This window comes from Apostichopus japonicus, chromosome 7 (genome assembly GCF_037975245.1).
Source record: "Apostichopus japonicus isolate 1M-3 chromosome 7, ASM3797524v1, whole genome shotgun sequence".
NCBI lineage: Eukaryota > Metazoa > Echinodermata > Holothuroidea > Aspidochirotida > Stichopodidae > Apostichopus > Apostichopus japonicus.
The window spans coordinates 19,476,462-19,494,211 of NC_092567.1; the positions used below are offsets into that span (position 1 = coordinate 19,476,462).

Here is a 17,750-nt window from a genome sequence, read left to right on the forward strand (position 1 = left end):
CCTCTCTGTGGTCCTCCGGAATAATTTAAAGGTTTGAAAACTTCACAAAGGTACTTTTTACATCTTTCCGTAAAGTTTTATTAGACCGACATGTTTCGGCACAAACTCAACTGCATAATGAACAGTTAACTGTGAAAAAGGTTTATTATGTTGTGTATTTGTTCAGATTTATCCTACTTTTCTTAGTAAACCAGAGAAAAAGACAAATATAAAATGAAACTAAATTGTGTTTATTTTCTTTATTTCTTTTTCTCTCTGTATTTACATAAAAAATATTGCTATTATGAACAAGAAGAAGACTTTTACTGAGAGGCAGCCTGAAGGAACTGAAGAAAGAAGAAGTGCAGAGAGATGGTGAATAGAAAAGAAAAATTAATCTGATGCAGCACTGTATAGTTATGTTAGTTTACCCTGTTACAAAAAAACAAAAAACATTATCTACAGTATTGAATATGGTACGCTAAAGATATCAGTGCAATGCAGACCACAAGTTACTTTTACTGATTATATCTGGTGAAGGCAATTGTCATGAGGCAACATAAACCAATACAAATAATTAAAACACCATAATCCAAGTCTTTAACATCATTCACATAAATGGGAACGAAGTGGTGGGGGGGGGGAGGACTTAATTTTAAGGCCTGTCCAAGATCACCCAACCAGGTCCACTGACGTTCAATGTTACCAGTTTAACAGGGAATAACATATATGATACACTGAGGCAAAACGCCAAAGTTGCTAATATGTGCAACCGTTTTATTTTTAGACAGACATCCAAATCACTTTAAGTATTTACAACACCTTTTGAATATGTAAAAACTCAAAAAATGTTGAATTGTCAAAGTACTGTGACAAACAATGCTAACCTGAGTGTTGTACAAAGGACGACCTTCAAAATACCTCAGAACTCAGATTTTACAATATATACAACACTTAAATAGACCAGCACAACCCTGGCTTTAAGATTTAAAACTTAGTAAAATAAATACTAAATTTCACTAATTGAAATTTCCATACTTTGGATTTAACTGTAATCCTTCTATGAACTTTTATCATCATCTTTTAACCCTCAAGAACAATGAACATTTCCAAAACAAATCTTTGCAGTTCACTATCTCTTTTCTCTTCTTTTAAGGTAAAGACTCAATTTCCCACAATAAACATTGTTTTGTGACCAAAAAACTGAACAATGCTCTTTAGGAAGGACACGACACACAGTCCTTCCCGGAAGAGGATCCAATTTGTTTTGCTTCAGTAATTTTTTTTATTATACAAGAGTTCAAAATTTTACCTAATAATTCATCATAATAAACATTTCAATTCAGACAAATGCATGTCTGTATTTCCCCTTTGTTATATTTTCCAACAACAAAGCAACACCCGGCAGCAATATCATACACAGCCAGGTGATGTAGAACAACTTGGCAAGCAAAATGGAAATGATGTAATTAGCTTCAGCCATTGCTAACGAAAATTGAACAAGCCGTTACATTACTAGCTCTAATGTTAAGAGGTCTTTGGTTGACTTTGATGTAATAGAAGTATGACAAATGTTTTTGCATTGCAAGTGAAAAAGTGAAAGCCCCCCCCCCCAAAAAAAATGAAAAAACCTGATTGTGTACACTTTTGAATCAAATTAAATTTAACTACATTTTTTCATGCACCTCCACAGATGTTTACCACTCACCATGCAACCAACATCCTCCCTCCCTTCCTCCCAAACACATGTCCTCATTTTTCCCTTTGAAGTGAATCTTTGAATAAGAGGCAAGTCTATTATGCTGCAGGTCCTAAAACGTCAACACTGCAAAGGAACGCCTCATTTTAACCAAAAGTATCTTGCATGAAAACTTGTCCACTAGATTAAAAATGTGCAACATTTTGGTGAAAACTTTTTGAATCCTATGGGCAAATAGCAAACGATCACACTTGGAAAATAAGAGGCCATTGGTGGCGTTTCAATATAGCTGTTGTACAGTACATCTTACGTTATCACCTATTGTGTTATATATTCCATTACAGCCATTTTCAATCAGCCAGAAATAATAATGTAATAATGTGTAGCATGATAATGAAAAGGTATTTATCTGCTTCGTGACAAGTAACGATCCGTCAGCATTTCCAAGGGAACCTTTCATTTGTAGGCAGTCGACACTCACACCCAAAACGAGCGATTCTCTATGCCGCAAAACGGTAACTTTCAGATGTCTTCAAGAGGATGCATTTTGCTTTCGCTGGTGAACACTCAAAGATCTTTCGCTATAAATCTCTCAATAATTCAGGTAAAAACTCCATTGCAAATTGAAATCCGACTTTTTCTTCTTTCGACAGGGAGAACCAAACTCGGGAGCAAATTCCATCACAGAAGCAGTGACCGTTGGCATCATGATGGCATGGACGAAAGAAGAATGGAGTAGCACTACAATTGTTGCATGATTCTGTGATTTCACAATTTTCCCCTCACGTAAAATATATGATGAAATGAATCAACAGAGATTTAAAAGAAAAAAAGCTTTTGCATTCTTTGAGAGAAACTGGAAGGATGAGAAAGCCCGACACCTGTTAAGTGCCAGCACATGAACATTGATTTCCCACGACAACAGGACAATGTCCATATGCCAGTACTAACATGTAGCGAGTACTTGAATAAAGCAAGAAGGATGAGTGGGTTGGCTTATGCAGTGTCCCAAGTGCCCAAGGTCCGCGAACAACGGTAGATACAAAAGGAGAGGTTAATCGAACCAAGCTTGTTAGTATTTCCATCTCCTTGAGCAAAGAAAACGTTAACAGCCGACTAGCCAAAGTAACCTGTGGTACATGAATAGAAACCTTAAAATAAGAACTGCAAACAGCTCAATTTGAATGTTACATCCACTCAAACCTATCAGAGCAACTTGATAACAAAAAATCTACATGCATGATGCTTCTATTTTTTAAATCAAACTCAACTAGTTTGCCCTCATAGTTTTTCCAGTTTGGTGGAGTTATCCTTTATAAAACAAAAGTATGCCCCATTGACGATATACCATCACCCACACCTCTGTAACTACAGCAACACCCCCCCCCCCCTGTAATTACTCACACACCCCATTAACTTCTTCCACAAATGCTGTTCCTTTTTGAAACACCAGCGTGATTTTGCAGCACTTTGGTAAATGGGTCAGACCTTTGAACGAAGACTGCAGCAATTCACGTTCGAAAGCTATCAACTTAAAAAGAGTCAAACAGTTTAGCTCCCCCCCATTTTTACCATCGCGAAATACATACTCAGGCAGTATGAATGATAATGAGGGCAGAAATATGCAGGCATATTAATGAGAAAGTGACCTACAGTTTTATGACTAAATGCTAATTTAGCTAATTTTTTTCTTGTCATACAAGAAGTTTCCAATGAAATGACAATGTTCCAAAAGATAATTTGCCGTGAAACATTGCAATACCCACCTGACTCAATGAGAGAGAAAAAAAAAACAGAAAAATAAATGTCATAATATTTTAAGCAAGCTAGTAGCATATGCATTGCTGCTTCCTATAAAAAACCTTTTAAGATATACAGGTGATATTGAAGAGAGAAAATTATTAACTTCGTACAATGAGCAACTCGCAAACTTGTAAAACATTCAACAGCTCTCATTGATTTGATGTTTCCCCCTAAATTATTGACAGATCTATGTAACTTGTTTCGATACTAAAATTTCCAACGACTAAACTTAATAACACATCATTGTTACCACAGTGACATCCTATATATATATATATATATATATATATATATATACTACTAACCTACAGTCAAACTTGACCATACTTAATACAAATACAGTCAAAAAGTTGCAATAATTGATACCTTGAAGTTCAAAGACAGCTGTGTTTCATAAAAAATTAAATAAAACTTAAACTTTTTTTCAAGATCAGAGTTCAAAATTTAAAAAAAAAAATACGGGGAATAAATTATCCGGCGTCACAACGAAATGCTACGCAAAATGACCAAATTGCTGTATACAAGTTGAAATATGTATGCCACTTTTCATACACAGGAAATAAAGTACTTTTATACGATACAAAATTCAGTGCACAAAAACTGCTAATTAATCTTTGCACTTGTATAGCAGCTTGTCAATTTTGCACTCCATTTTGCGATGCGATACTGGATAAATTTTTCCCTATAAAATGAACTGCTAGATTAAGATACTTTCTTTTTTAACTTTCGGAATGTAGTTTTGTCCAATACTATAGTAGACCTACATAGATTCAAGTTAGTTCTAATACCCTCATGACACTGCCTCCACCAGTCTTACGTAGCATAATGTGAGTTGCACTTATTGTTATCCCGTACGAATATTGTGATTATTCACGAATGGAAAAGTGGTCTTCATCTTTCGAGCAATGATATTTTTTCTAAAGTGATACGAAACACAAGTAGCTTCTACTTCCACATTGCATTGATATCTTTTGTGCATTAATATTCAAACAGTTCCTGACAAGTACCAGAAATTTGCAATTAAATCTTCAGTGCAAAAGTTTCTTTCTTTCACTAATTTTTTCTTCTTCTGTAGGCTGCCTCTTAGAATAAAAGTTCTTATTACAAGCCACATCAGTACGTCCAACATAATTGTCAAAAGTCCCATTCTGATCTTAAACTAGTGAAACTAGGTGAGAAAAGTGAAAAATAGTTAGGTCATTTCAGAAATGAAATGGAATCAGCAGCTTTAAAATGGAAGAGGAGGTCAGAGGTAAAGAAGAGGAAGACAGAGTTTGATACCTTCAATAATTCAAATGTTGCTGCATCTTGTTTGGCATGGAGGAGATCTTCCAGTTCCACGATGGTCTCTTCGTATCTCAGGACTTCGCCATCGGTAAGGTCGATGTTATCAGCCGCTTCCAAGTACTGCTGCAACTCGTTTATTAACTGTTGTGTAAATAGAAAACACACTCTGACATGAATGATTATTCTTCACTGATGCCCTTCATACAGTCGTAAGCCTTGTTTAAAATAAGGCCAAGGTTGAAAAAGGAAAGAATGTGTTAAAGTAAGTGGGCCTGACGTTTCGATCCTAGCAGGATTTCGATCCTAGCAGGATCTTCTTCAGACACTGAATGACAAGTTAATCTCTTACACAGGCACTTTACTGGATTAGCAATTTGCTACATTTTTTTTTCTTGAAAAAAGAAGAAGAAGAAGAAGAAGAAAAATATCTTAAAATGAAAGCAAATGTAAAACAAACTAAGCTTTTGTTGTCTGACAAGCAAGTTTATCTGTCTCGTACCAGTGGAAGACATTGAGAAAGTTAGCTCTGCCGTGTGTGTATAGAGGCAGTTGTCCTTACATTAAATGAGACTGCAGGTAGGTGTAAGACACACACATATCCTTTATTGTACTACAATAATAATTTTCTTAAGAACTCCAGCTTCACATGTCTACGGTGATTCACTGTTGTATCTTCTAACCCATTGAGCCCAAAAGAAATGATTTCCCATTTTCTTCCAGTCTCCTTTCAAAAATAGTCTTGCAAGTTGACATTATAATTTTCATAAAAAGGTACTCCTCTGTTCCAACCAATTTGTATTCTTTCAATAAACAATTATAAAAATTTACTCCTGCTTTATTATTAACTTTTCTTTCGTCCTTTATGACGACGATCTTTTTTAACGTTTTCCTCAAAATATATATGATCGGACAATGACAGCACTAGTTTGCACTTACATCCAGTGTCTGGTTACTTTCCTTCAAGACAGCATCGAGATCATTCCTGCTCTCGTCTTCCTTCCAAAGATTTATGTAAGTATTAATCTCTGCATTTACAGTTGGGTCAGGACTCCCATCGCACTTCATGAAGCGAAGCCACTGAGGACAAAAGATACACACAATAGGAAAAGTAGTTATTGAATTCTCCCATACTTCTTACCTCCACACCACACCCCATCCCTTCCCACCCAGCCCAGTAGAAAATTGTGGAAGGAATTAACCTGCTGCCCTATTAAACATGCTGCTGATCTTGTGAGTCTCTGAGTAAGATGATTCCCTTGATAATGATTACTATCTTGTTTGCATAAAATTCTGGAAGTTTACATCTCAGTCAATAGAAGAATGCACCCCCCCCCCATTCCATCCTCTTTGGTTATTTCAACGCACCAATGCTTGCTAAAAGGCTTGGTGTCATTTATTTCTGATGTACACAAACTTATGTGAATACCAGAACAATAGAGAACAACGGATGGAAGTGGGAACAACTGTTTAAATCCAAAATGAGCAAACCCTACAGTACCACTCATGTCATCAGGACGCACGGCTGAGCAACATTTTAAATGACATTATCCGATAGCAAAGCAACGTGCAAAGACATCCGAATACAACTTCTGAGCTAACCTCCTAATCATTATTCCGTGAGAACATAGCAATCTCCTTAAATTAAAGTGATTAACCCGACTGCTACCGTAATGAGAGACATCCTTAAGATGGGAGAATGGCGAGGAAGTGGTAATGAAAAATCATGATTCAAAAACGTTATGACTTGTTGGCACCAAAGAAGAGACTTATATTGTTAGTGTATCTGCACAGTTATATTTTAACTGCATTATTGAACTTGTAGAGGAAAACATATTAATGAGCAATTTCCTTTTGTCGAACTTGGCAAAAAGCAATGTCTGGTACGTGAATGGAAAAGTAAAAAAGAAAAAAAAAAGATTTTGCTCTGGCTACACAGCTGTACAGGTAATAACTTATATGGTATCACACAAAATAATCACCAAAACTAACTGGTGTGCAAAGTGTTATCAAGGGTACATACTGTAGGTTTAAAACACACAGTTTGTACACAGAACTACATATTTTATATATAGCTTTTCATGAAAAACCCAATCGATAAATACCTCAAATCTTTTGCACAGATTACAAAAAAACTAAGTTTTTCCCCACAGTAACTTCCACAGACATGTTTACATGCACTTTGTATATTTCATATAGGCACAAACTTATTTAAAAAAAATAAAAATAAAAAAAGGAAATGAAGGTTGCTATGGTAACAGCTACAAATTAAACATGTCCATTTTTTACCTGTGCTTTTTGTTTTCTATCTTCTAAGAGAGTTACTAAAGCATTCCTGTTGCCTTCCAACAGGGATAACAAATCTTGACTCTCTGCAGTATAACGCTGACTTTCCTGTTAAAGAATCAAAGATGGAAAAAATCAAACAAAAGTTACGGTACTGATCTCAGCTTTCAACTGAAATATGACCAATAGTGCAACATCATGGTAGAAAATACACAGCAAAGGCAATTTTTGATTAATTGCTGATAAAGCTAAATATAATATCTAACATTATTACATCATCTGCCATGTCACCAGAACCAACAACTCTCTAAATCCGCTAAAAATCAGTACATTTCAACTTTCAACTAAATATGACCTCTAGTGCAACATCATGGTAGAGAATACACAGCAAAGGCAACGTTTGACTAACGGCTGAAAGAGCTAATTTATATAATATCTAATATTATTACATCATCCGCAATGTCACCATAACTCTCTAAATCCACTTCAAATCATGAGTTGCCAATGGATCTTGGGTGAATAAATACCCAAAGCCACTCCATTGTTCTATAACAGAAATGTTGTACTGTAGTTAAAAGACTTAATGCTCTGTATGCATTAATATGCACATGGCACACTGAAAGCTATAGCATCATATCAAACAACAGTACTGCTGTAGAGGAAACACGACACATTCACAGGTTATATATCTTGTGATATGGCCAAATTTTTTGGGGAGATAATGCTGATTGTATACAGAAATTTGCTTACTCACTTCCTACTGTAGTGTACAGAAATATTTGTATATCGTTTTACTTTTCTACCACAGGGTGGGCTGTGACCAATTGAGCAATATAGTACAAGAAATTAATAAGTGACAATTCACCAAATGAAATCTATAAACCATACAACTTATTTCAAGGAGCTGGCCACTTTTTTTGCAATGTAATGCCTCCCAACGAGAATGCAATTGTTAGCTTGTATATGGGCCATCGACGTAACATTGGGTGATGTGAAGAGAGGGTCTTGACACCCTTCATTAGAAATGTGACCACTAACAGTACCCTTGTCACCCTTCATAAGAAATGTGAACAATTACAGAAGCCTTAGCCAGGGATTCTCAAGAAGCAGCCCCTGAAAGATTTAAATCCTCTCTCAGCTGAAAACAATAATCTTTCCACAATCTTGCATTCATAAGTTATACATGCTCATACCGTCTTCAGCACCTCACAAACTTTACACTACACATTGTTTCAATCTAGGCGTGGTTAAGAAATTAAAATTGGTTTCTCTCTCTGTTCAGTTGCTCCACCCGATGTTTCCTGCTGGCAAACATCCGGCTGGCCCTCGTACTATTATTCTGTCCTAGACATTTAATACTCTTACAGCCAATGCACATGCACCCACCCAGTAAGCATTTGCCATCAACTGGTACTAAAGCTTACAACAACCTTTCACAGATGAGCATTACTTCAAACCATTCAAGAGTATCAAGACTATTATCTGACCTTTAATCGTTTTGACAAATTAAACTCAGTTGATTGTGCCAGAATTGGTATACAACCTGCAATTAATGACTGCAAGGTTACCGAAACTTACTTGAATAACTTCACTTATTCATGTATATTTCTACCATTACAATGCTAAGTGATAAACCCTGAACAGATGAAGCATCTAAATAACCAGTAAACATTCCTGAGGAAGATTGTCTTAACTTTCAGTGTACATATCCTATTGTAGGATCTGTAATGTTAAACAAGTGCAATATCAACAGTATCAACAATCTAAATCAGTTAAAAGAATTTCAGATCTGTCGCAGCATGAAGGAAGAAAAATTGCAGTTTTAAAACTTACAGCAGCTTCTATCCGTTCACGTTCCTCTCTTTCCAACCTTTCTCTCTCCAACCTGTCCTTCTCCTCCTGCTCTGCTTTTAATCTAGCATCCTCTGAGGGGAAAAAAGACAAAAAAAAATCCAAAGCTATTCTAAGAAATGTGCACTGACATAAAAGTAAAATTTAATAACACAAAGTTGACCATTTCTAAGAAGACGGAACTGGTTTAGTATGAATTTGCCATTTCACTTCATTACAAAGGAAAAGTATTTTGGAAACTGTACAGAAAACAATAACATGTATCAACTTCGGGAGAACTTATTTTTTCTTTGATATGAAAATGAAAGGACTTAGTATTGCTGAGAATCCTCATAATCGCAACAAACAACTTTGAGTTAACTGACATTGTTCAAACACGAATGATTTCGAGTGACGACTTACTTAGTTAAGTCAGTGTTCCTACAGTTTAAATCTTCATACACTGGACAGTGTGCATTTCCATTAACATAGGTATAGAGTGTTAGTTTTCATATTGAAACGAGATAACTGCATGCTGTTTATACCTGCATTAAAGCCATATAAATATACAGTATGCCACTCAACAATACTAACAGTACTAGTAACCATCTATTGCTCTACCATACATGGTTACAACTTCTAACAAAGGAAACCACTACGAGCCAACACAAGGCTATTTACACTGATTAGACAGACTTGTGGTTGGCTTACACCCCCCTGAGTTACTGGACATGTGTTCTCATTTTCCTTTGTCCACATTGAAATACCCTATACTGCCAGTGATAAGCAAACATCCAAGATGGAGTAACAATACATACAAAATAAATTAATACCTACTGTAATGGACAACAAAGGATTACATGTGCCTGTACAGAATAATATTTATCTGCCATGTAAAGCATCTTTGGCAAAATGCTATACAAACTTGCTACACAAAATACAAAGATTCACCCAGCAATATTGTTGGAATTAAAGTAGAGTCAATCTTTGTATTTTTTGGAATTTTGTGTTAAAACTAACCGATGGCACTCATGTTATGCAGAATGTGTAAGCGATAAACTAAGTCCCTGCTAAAGAGCATCAAAACATTTATCAAAATCAATGCAAACCCTGATCATGCATCAACATCTGCAAGTAATACAGAATTCACTGACAAGACTCAAAAAGTCGTTTAGAATTATTTAAAACAGACAAAAATAAAAGAAATGAGAGCAGATAAATAAAAACACTTACCTACAACATATATATATTGCCAGCAGTCTAATGTATTAACTCCACAAAGTTAACAAACTGTTTGAGGCTTGTTAAATCTACACAGTAAGTAAAGTGCTAACGTGTACACGCTACTTTAGTATCACCAGCAGTTCTACAGAAAACTAACGATGAGGATGTTCAGCTACCATTAGCAATCCCGTGAATGAGCTGCCCTACTAACTCCAAGTGGCCTTTTATGCAAACACAACAGGAAAAGAACCATTTAAATTACAAACCTATAAGGCCATTCCATACAGGGTTTTACTGTTTCACAGCTCCACATGTATAGGAGGAGCAAGGGACTTTTTGAGGTGCATAAGAATGGAAATGACATGCTTCCTGTGTACAGGAAATTAAGTTTGTTAGCTAACGAAAGTGTCTCCTCACTACTCCAAACATCGAAACAACCGAGAGGAAATTAGATAATGTGTAGTGTCCAGGAAGGACCACATTTTCCATGATGGAAAAGACAAATGCTGCAGAGCAGTGTTAACAAAGAGCAGTCAAATCTTGAAAGTAAATCCGAATTTGAAACAAAAAGCTCGTCAGAGGAACCGTTTGGCGATGTGCATTTAAACGGCAAAGTTTTCGTTCGTTTAAACGTGACCTTTTGACCTCGACTTCTGTAAGAATCGAGCAACATGAAATATAAGGTTAACAATCCAAATTTACCCAGATTGAGTAGAAAATGCACTAAGGAAAGTATATTTACTGCTTCAAATCATGCGGTAATTTCCCCCCTCATTTGAAGCTATGTATTACTTCCGACCGTAATACATACCCCCCCCCCCCCCTCAGGGTTCACATTAGCCGTGGGATTGTGCGATTCCCTTTATTTGATTTCAAATCCTGAATGTTAAAAGTTGCCAAGACAGGATTTCCCGCAACAAATTTCAACGCTCAAGTTGAAAAATTTGTGCAGTGTAGTGAATAAGGGGTAAACAATTGCATGTGGAATAAACATTTAGGGAAAAGCCACTTGCAATTATTCTTTTCTTAGTTATCCTGTCTATAAACCATCTTAACATCCCATAAATTTCCTTCTATGAAATAATCAAAGGAAAAAATAATACTTGTGCGAATGCTTTCAATATTTACATTTGGATCACCAACATGTACATTAGCTATATCGAGAGCAAAGCATATGCTATGGACTAGCAGAGCTAGCTGCTTGATGACAACAAAGACACATGAATTCGACACACTATGTTAGCCTAAAATCCCCACAGATCTCCGACCATAGTAGCCTTACATCAAATAAGTCAACATTGCAATCTAGCCTAACCATTTGTTTACTTGCTCAAATTGTGCCGAAGAACTTTAGCTGGCACTAAAAATATTCAGAGAATACATTCGTTACTGCTATCTTCGACCACATAATAGCCTAACACCACACTAAGTCAATGGGAAAATCTAGCCTAACCATCTGTTCATTCGCTGAAATTGTCACGCAGTTAGCTGGAACTAAAATATCCGTGGGATACTTTCATTACTGAGGCTATCTTCGACTAACTTCACTCAGTTATGCCCCCCCAGTGTACACAAAGAAGTAATACCAAATGAAGAGAATCACTGTTCACAAATATGGTTGCATGAAGAACAGATGCTTCAAATTGCAAGGGAAAGGGAGGGGTGAAGTCAGCAGGAAATAATTCAGGTTGAGTACAGCCCCTGCTGCAATACCAAATATTACTCATCCCACAACAGAAGGGAACGAGTTGCACACATAAAACTATTAACTACTACTCTATAAGCAAAAGAGCAAAGGAATTTTCTTTGTTTCTTTTCCATTGTCTAACATTTTCCCAGTCACTTTTCCATTTACTTATTGAACTACTCTACATGTAAGAATAACCACCAGGGAATAATTACTGGCCTTCCAACTCAGTGTGAAATCTGTCCTTTCTTAACATTTTTTGTACAGTTTTGACCTTTGCTAACCTCATCCAAGTAAAAGACGCTTCTTATACACATTACGAAATATGGACATCTGCAAGTTCTCTTTTCCCATTCAATGGTTAAAAGATTTCAGACAGTTGATCTGCTGACCACAAAATGCAGTTTGACCTACAATAGAAAATCATACACTATTCTTGCAGATAGTCATACACAAGAAAATGTGTACAATCTTCCATGGTTTGAGACACCATGCTAGGCATCATAAATACATGCAAATGTCAACATGAAAGACCAAAAATATTAAATGGATATAAGTTGAACAAAAGTTACTCATTAAGAGTTTCTGTGGGATCAAAAAAGTTAAACACATAAACTTCCTTTTTCAAAAGATGGAACTCTGTTAAGTTGCTTATCCGACCAAACATGAAAAATGAGGTTTCATCAAGTTAATTTTGCCAAAAACGTTTTATTAATTAAGAAATTAACAATCGAAAGTATCAAAATATTTATCCGCTGAAGACAGATTTTATCCATGTATTCTGTTACGCTGTGCCTCTTGATTTAAACAAGCCAATGAGATAATGAATTGCAATGCAATATTTAGTACCAAAGAAGCTCCTTTGCACGAAGAACAGCTGGTCGTCGAAGCGACTAGCAGATTAGTGTGAACAGTAATATGTGTGCAAATTTGCAAAACCTAGCCTATGGTCATGCATAATACATCTTAGCACAATGTCTCTCTGACTCTTCATCAGAACTAGGTCTCTGACTAGGCTACTGATATTATACTGTACTAAGACCTACTGTAGGCTTCTACCTCTGGTACTAGCACACCTGCTAACAGTAACAGTTAGCTCAAGTTCTAACTGACGTTCAATGAAGCTGATCGAAGGAAAGCTGACTATAATTCAGCACAAATCTCATTTCTAAAGTCCTATGATAAGACAACAGTTGTCCAGTGATAAAACCTAATGCAGAGGAAGAATTAAGTCACGACAGAAAACAGCCTACAACTATCTTATAGGATTAGCGTGTACTATAAATGCAGTATGCATACCTTACCAGTATGGAATACTGCTGATGGAGTTTAACAAATATAAACTGGCCATGAGGCAGTTATTTTTAAGACCACGAATGTGGGAGAAGCCGGCAAGGGCCTTATGGATTACATCATCATGTGGGGTGGCTTCACATTCAACATTTTAATTCAAGTTTGGAATCTAAAAGTAGACCTAAAACTTGAATATGATGCAGGTACTGTATTACACTGCGGTGACACCATCACTGTTTAGGTTTGTATATTCATTACTAAACTCACTTCTAGGCTTTGTCTAGCATTTATAATGAGAATCATTTCTACACCAATGCTGTCAATGTTACCATTTTTACGACATCTCCGTTAGTCTACTATCACTGTCATTTTCAGTCATTTAAATGACCTAATTCATCCATGAACAACACTGACCCAGTGTTGGAAAACCTTGTTCAATTTCCTGCGAACACACTTCCGATTTCCCGCCGGTGTTTGTGCAGCGAACACGCCAAGCACGCAAAGCGTGCGAGCATAAAGGCGTGGGGTCCAGGGGCCCGCCTTAGGGCCCTGTTGGGGTCAAGGGGTGGAAACCCTTGTGGGGGTCCAGGGGGCAAAGGCCCCGGAAAATTTTGGTATTTTTGCGTGTCTGGCGATAAAAAATTCACAGTTGAGGATGCAAAATACTGACAACTTTTTGAATTTAAATTGTCACGAAGCTGATGAAAATTTTAAAATGACAAGTTAGAATAGCTATATCATGTTATAAAATGAAAAGAGATTTAATCTGTCTTACAATCTTTAAAAAGTTTAACTTACAGAACTCCCGATATTATGAAACAAACAACGTTCGGCAAAGCCCCGTTTATAGACTGCCTAACAATGAATAGCGCACACTTTACGTACATCAGTTTACAACTGCAATACGGTTTAACCCTACTTCAATATTACGTTAGGATAATACACATGTACTGCGAATTTCCCGGGTACCTTTCCAAACAACTGCGCGCTCATCCCGTCTAACACCTGTTTGTTAACATTTCTGGCACGTTTCCAAGAAACGTTTCATGGAGAATTCCCCATGATACACGAGGCACAATCCATACCATACACGCAGCACATCAAGGCCCCACTAGCTATGGCCATCTTTATGAAAGTAAACCTTGTAATAAAATATGTTTTAAGCCACTTGGCATGAATAACTAAATGCTTAATATTATTTCCATGTTCTTGTAGAAAACATCAAGTTCGCAAAATACAATTAGTTGTGTTTTTGTAGTTACGTGAGATCTGTAACGACGAGGTGGTTAGGCTATTTGCTATGCACTTAACTATGGTAGGATATTATTTTTTCCGTATTTTTGGAAATTCTAGAAAATAATCTTTCCCTCCCCGCTAAAAACCAGATGTGGTCTTACGGTTTATTCATAAATGGGTGTACTAGAGCCTTGTTTACATGACATTAGTTGCATTTAGCACGATATGCCAGTTTCGCGTGAATTTTCGAAAGTGTTTTGCTGGATCTTTCGTAAAATTTGAAATGTGTACCAACTTACTTTTCGTACACAATTGGTAATCTCTCTACTGATTTTCAGATTTTTTTTACAGTCAAGTGAATACGTTGTGCATTGAGTATAAACTTATCGCGAATGCAAGAACGATGCGGGGATTTCCAGCAGACAAATGTTTTCTTTGCGGGATCACTGAGTCAGTTGAAGGGAATCCCACACATTAAAGGGAACACTGAATTGAAGTCAAATTCATACGAAAGAAAACGTTTACTAACATATAATATAAGTATAAAAAAAATGTGGAATGGCAATATTGTTCAAAACATTTCCCGCGAGGCTGATTTATTACAGCAACCTTCCCGCGCTGGGCCATGTGTGTCCGTGTGACATTGCCCTTGTGAGTGGTTTGGGGACACATCATTACTCGTTATAGGCTATTGTGACTAAAATTGCGAGCACCGTCTCTGGACATTTTTGTTTTGTTTCTGAAACGTTTCTTTTGAAATTGTCCTTATTGTTTTTACAGATGTACTTTTTTGCTTCTTCGTATTTTTTTTAAAGTTTCGTCCCGCTTTTTTTTTTTCGTTTTTTTTTCCTCAATTTTTTTTTTCCAGCCAGTCTGGATTTCCCGCGAGCATTGCGGATTTCCCGCGAACCTGGTTCGGAAGGTTCGTAAGGTTTTCCAGCCCTGCACTGACTCATCAAGTTGATCTAGATAGAGAATAATCTAGTGAAGATTCACATTTTGTGTTGGATGCGTTGAATTTCATTTCTCGTAAAATACTGAAAACAAGTATGCACCTGAATCCAAAAACTGCTTAACATATTTTTTTGGTGTAGCAACTTTCCTATCTTTCATAGCATTTTGTGATGATTATTGCATAGCTGTATAGAAGGTTTTTTAGAAGGAAGAATAGCACTTGTGGTATGTCATGAGAAATCAACTTCAAAAGTCCCATAAATGCTGTGTCACGCTATACTATGTTGTGCCTGCAAGGAGAGGAAGACAACACCAACATTGCTTACCTTCTTCTTTTTCCTTTCTTTCAAGTTCTTCTTTTTTCAAACGTTCTTTCTCTGCTTTACTTAATTTTCCTTTCTTCCCCTTAGCAGGTGACTTTGGTTTAGGCGGCTTTACCAATATGAATAAAAAGGAAGACAATTATTGAGTCTAAACTCTAATACGTGCACAGAAAAATGCTGTCAACACTCCTACTAATTTATACTTTATATGTTACAAAGAAAAGGTAAATGACCACAGGTTTCCAAATGAGACTAACCTCAGGCAAATTTAGAAAAAATAATAAAATGACTTTTGTAGGACGACTTAAAGGAGAATTTTAATCTTGAAGACTTGATATGTCTTAGTTCAAGAAGAAAGAGAGCATGTCTCCTTTGTACCCAGCCATCATATTCCACTATCAAGACTTAAGATGGGAAAGCTTGTAACTGCTGTGTATGTTTGTGTAGAATTACACATGACCTGGTGGCCTAGCCTAAAGTTAGGTGATGTATTGTAAACTTTACTAGGCCTAGTTCACCCAATGAGACTTGTGGAAACAGCATATTCTTTGTAGCCTAGGTGTGAAAGTAGGTTAGAATATGAGGCTAAGTATCACAGTCATCAAGTACTACTGCTAGTTACTACTGTGCACTAGCCTATAGGGTGCTGCGAAATTAAGCCATTCCTTGGGCCTAGACTAGTCTAGAGCGCCTGCCTGAGCAACATTCCAAACCTTGCATGTCGATTGTCGGAATGCAAGAGCCTAACTTACTTAATCTGCATAAATAATAAGCTGAAATTTGTTGGTGGCAAATAGTTAAAATTGTTACAAAATTATTTGTTTTCTGTGGTACCATTATTTGCCTTGTCATAAGAATACTTAAATCATTGGAAGAGGCGCAAACAATACTATAATTGTCTCGAAATATGCACCTTTTAACTTTTATTTATAACGCTAAATGAGGCTTGGCAACGAGCTTACTAACGCTAACAGTGAGTTTACACAATTAACTCTGCATATAGATACCACTGTCAATGTACAGTAGGCTAGCGCAATGGATATCATGCATACACAACGATAAGGTATTGTATGTTAGTTGTTACAATGACCGGCTTCCAAACATTTAGCTTAAGAAACTGCAACTTGTAGTTGCTACGTTTACGCAGAAAATATAATAATTTGACAACAAGCATAACATTTTTAATTGGATCTATACTCAAGATAGCTTACGTAAAAGAAACAGCTATATTGATCAAGAAAAAACACAGAAATTTCACTTACCATTGTTTTGGGATGGTTGTCAATTTAAGGATGGCAACGCTCTACTGGATTTTTTCCAATGTCAACGCGCAAGCGCAATATAATTTTTGGCGGGCCTTTTCACTACTTCATTTGCATAGCATGCAGAGAACAAAGTCGTATTAAGCTTTTGTCCATTATCATTAAGAAAACTATTATGTATTTACATGAATAAACTTAAAAATCATCAGAGGAACTGTGTGTTATATTGTCGGAAGTTCTGCCCTTTCATCGTGAATAGTCCTGACAGATATAAAGTGTCAGATATAAAGTGTGCTAATTTCAAATATATTTCCGAATAGTATAGGCGATACCATTTTTGTCTTACATTTTGGTAGATTATAGGGTTTTGTTGCCGTAAATATTTCACGTTTTGAAATTTAAAATAAAGTTATTGCAATAATATTTAAATGTAGATATTGTATTTATCATTTAAATTTATTAAATTGTAAGTAATGTTGCATAGAATGTTCCACTATCTGATAGGGAGTCTGAATTTTATCATAGTGCTTGGGCTCATGCAGGTAGATACAGTGGATAGTGTAGGGGCATATGACTTTACGTACGTATATGGTAGGCCATAGTGGACATAATTCGCGATAAAATATGGACATTAATTCCATTTAATTTCGGCATTAAATATTAGCAGTGGCGGCGCCAGGAATTTTTAGTTGGGGAGGCTAAGGGGGGGGGGCTGAGCCAATTTTTTGGGTGGCTTACAAGATTGAGTGATCGCCGTCCTGGGGGAGGGGTATAAGGGGAGGGAGTGCCCCCTCCCCTTTGAAATTTTTCCCAATCCTGGAAAGGCCTACATGCAAAATGGTGGCATTTAGCGAGGCTTTTGTCACCTGAAAGTTTCTCCAAAAATATGC

At 36.5% G+C, this 17,750-nt stretch overlaps 1 protein-coding gene across 1 annotated transcript in view; it reads right to left on the reverse strand.

Moving 5' to 3' along the window:
- The window catches only part of LOC139969632 (dynein axonemal intermediate chain 7 homolog), a 36,668-nt gene extending 19,655 nt beyond the window's left edge, over nucleotides 1-17,013 (reverse strand). The window contains exons 1-6 of the mRNA XM_071974756.1: nucleotides 16,861-17,013; nucleotides 15,602-15,707; nucleotides 8,885-8,976; nucleotides 7,055-7,159; nucleotides 5,705-5,845; nucleotides 4,763-4,909 (exon numbers count right to left, since the gene is read on the reverse strand). Coding sequence (XP_071830857.1) covers nucleotides 4,763-4,909; nucleotides 5,705-5,845; nucleotides 7,055-7,159; nucleotides 8,885-8,976; nucleotides 15,602-15,707; nucleotides 16,861-16,863 — 594 coding nt within the window. The 5' untranslated portion in view covers nucleotides 16,864-17,013. The remainder of the gene's footprint in view (nucleotides 1-4,762; nucleotides 4,910-5,704; nucleotides 5,846-7,054; nucleotides 7,160-8,884; nucleotides 8,977-15,601; nucleotides 15,708-16,860) is intronic.
- Nucleotides 17,014-17,750: the final 737 nt, after the last annotated feature.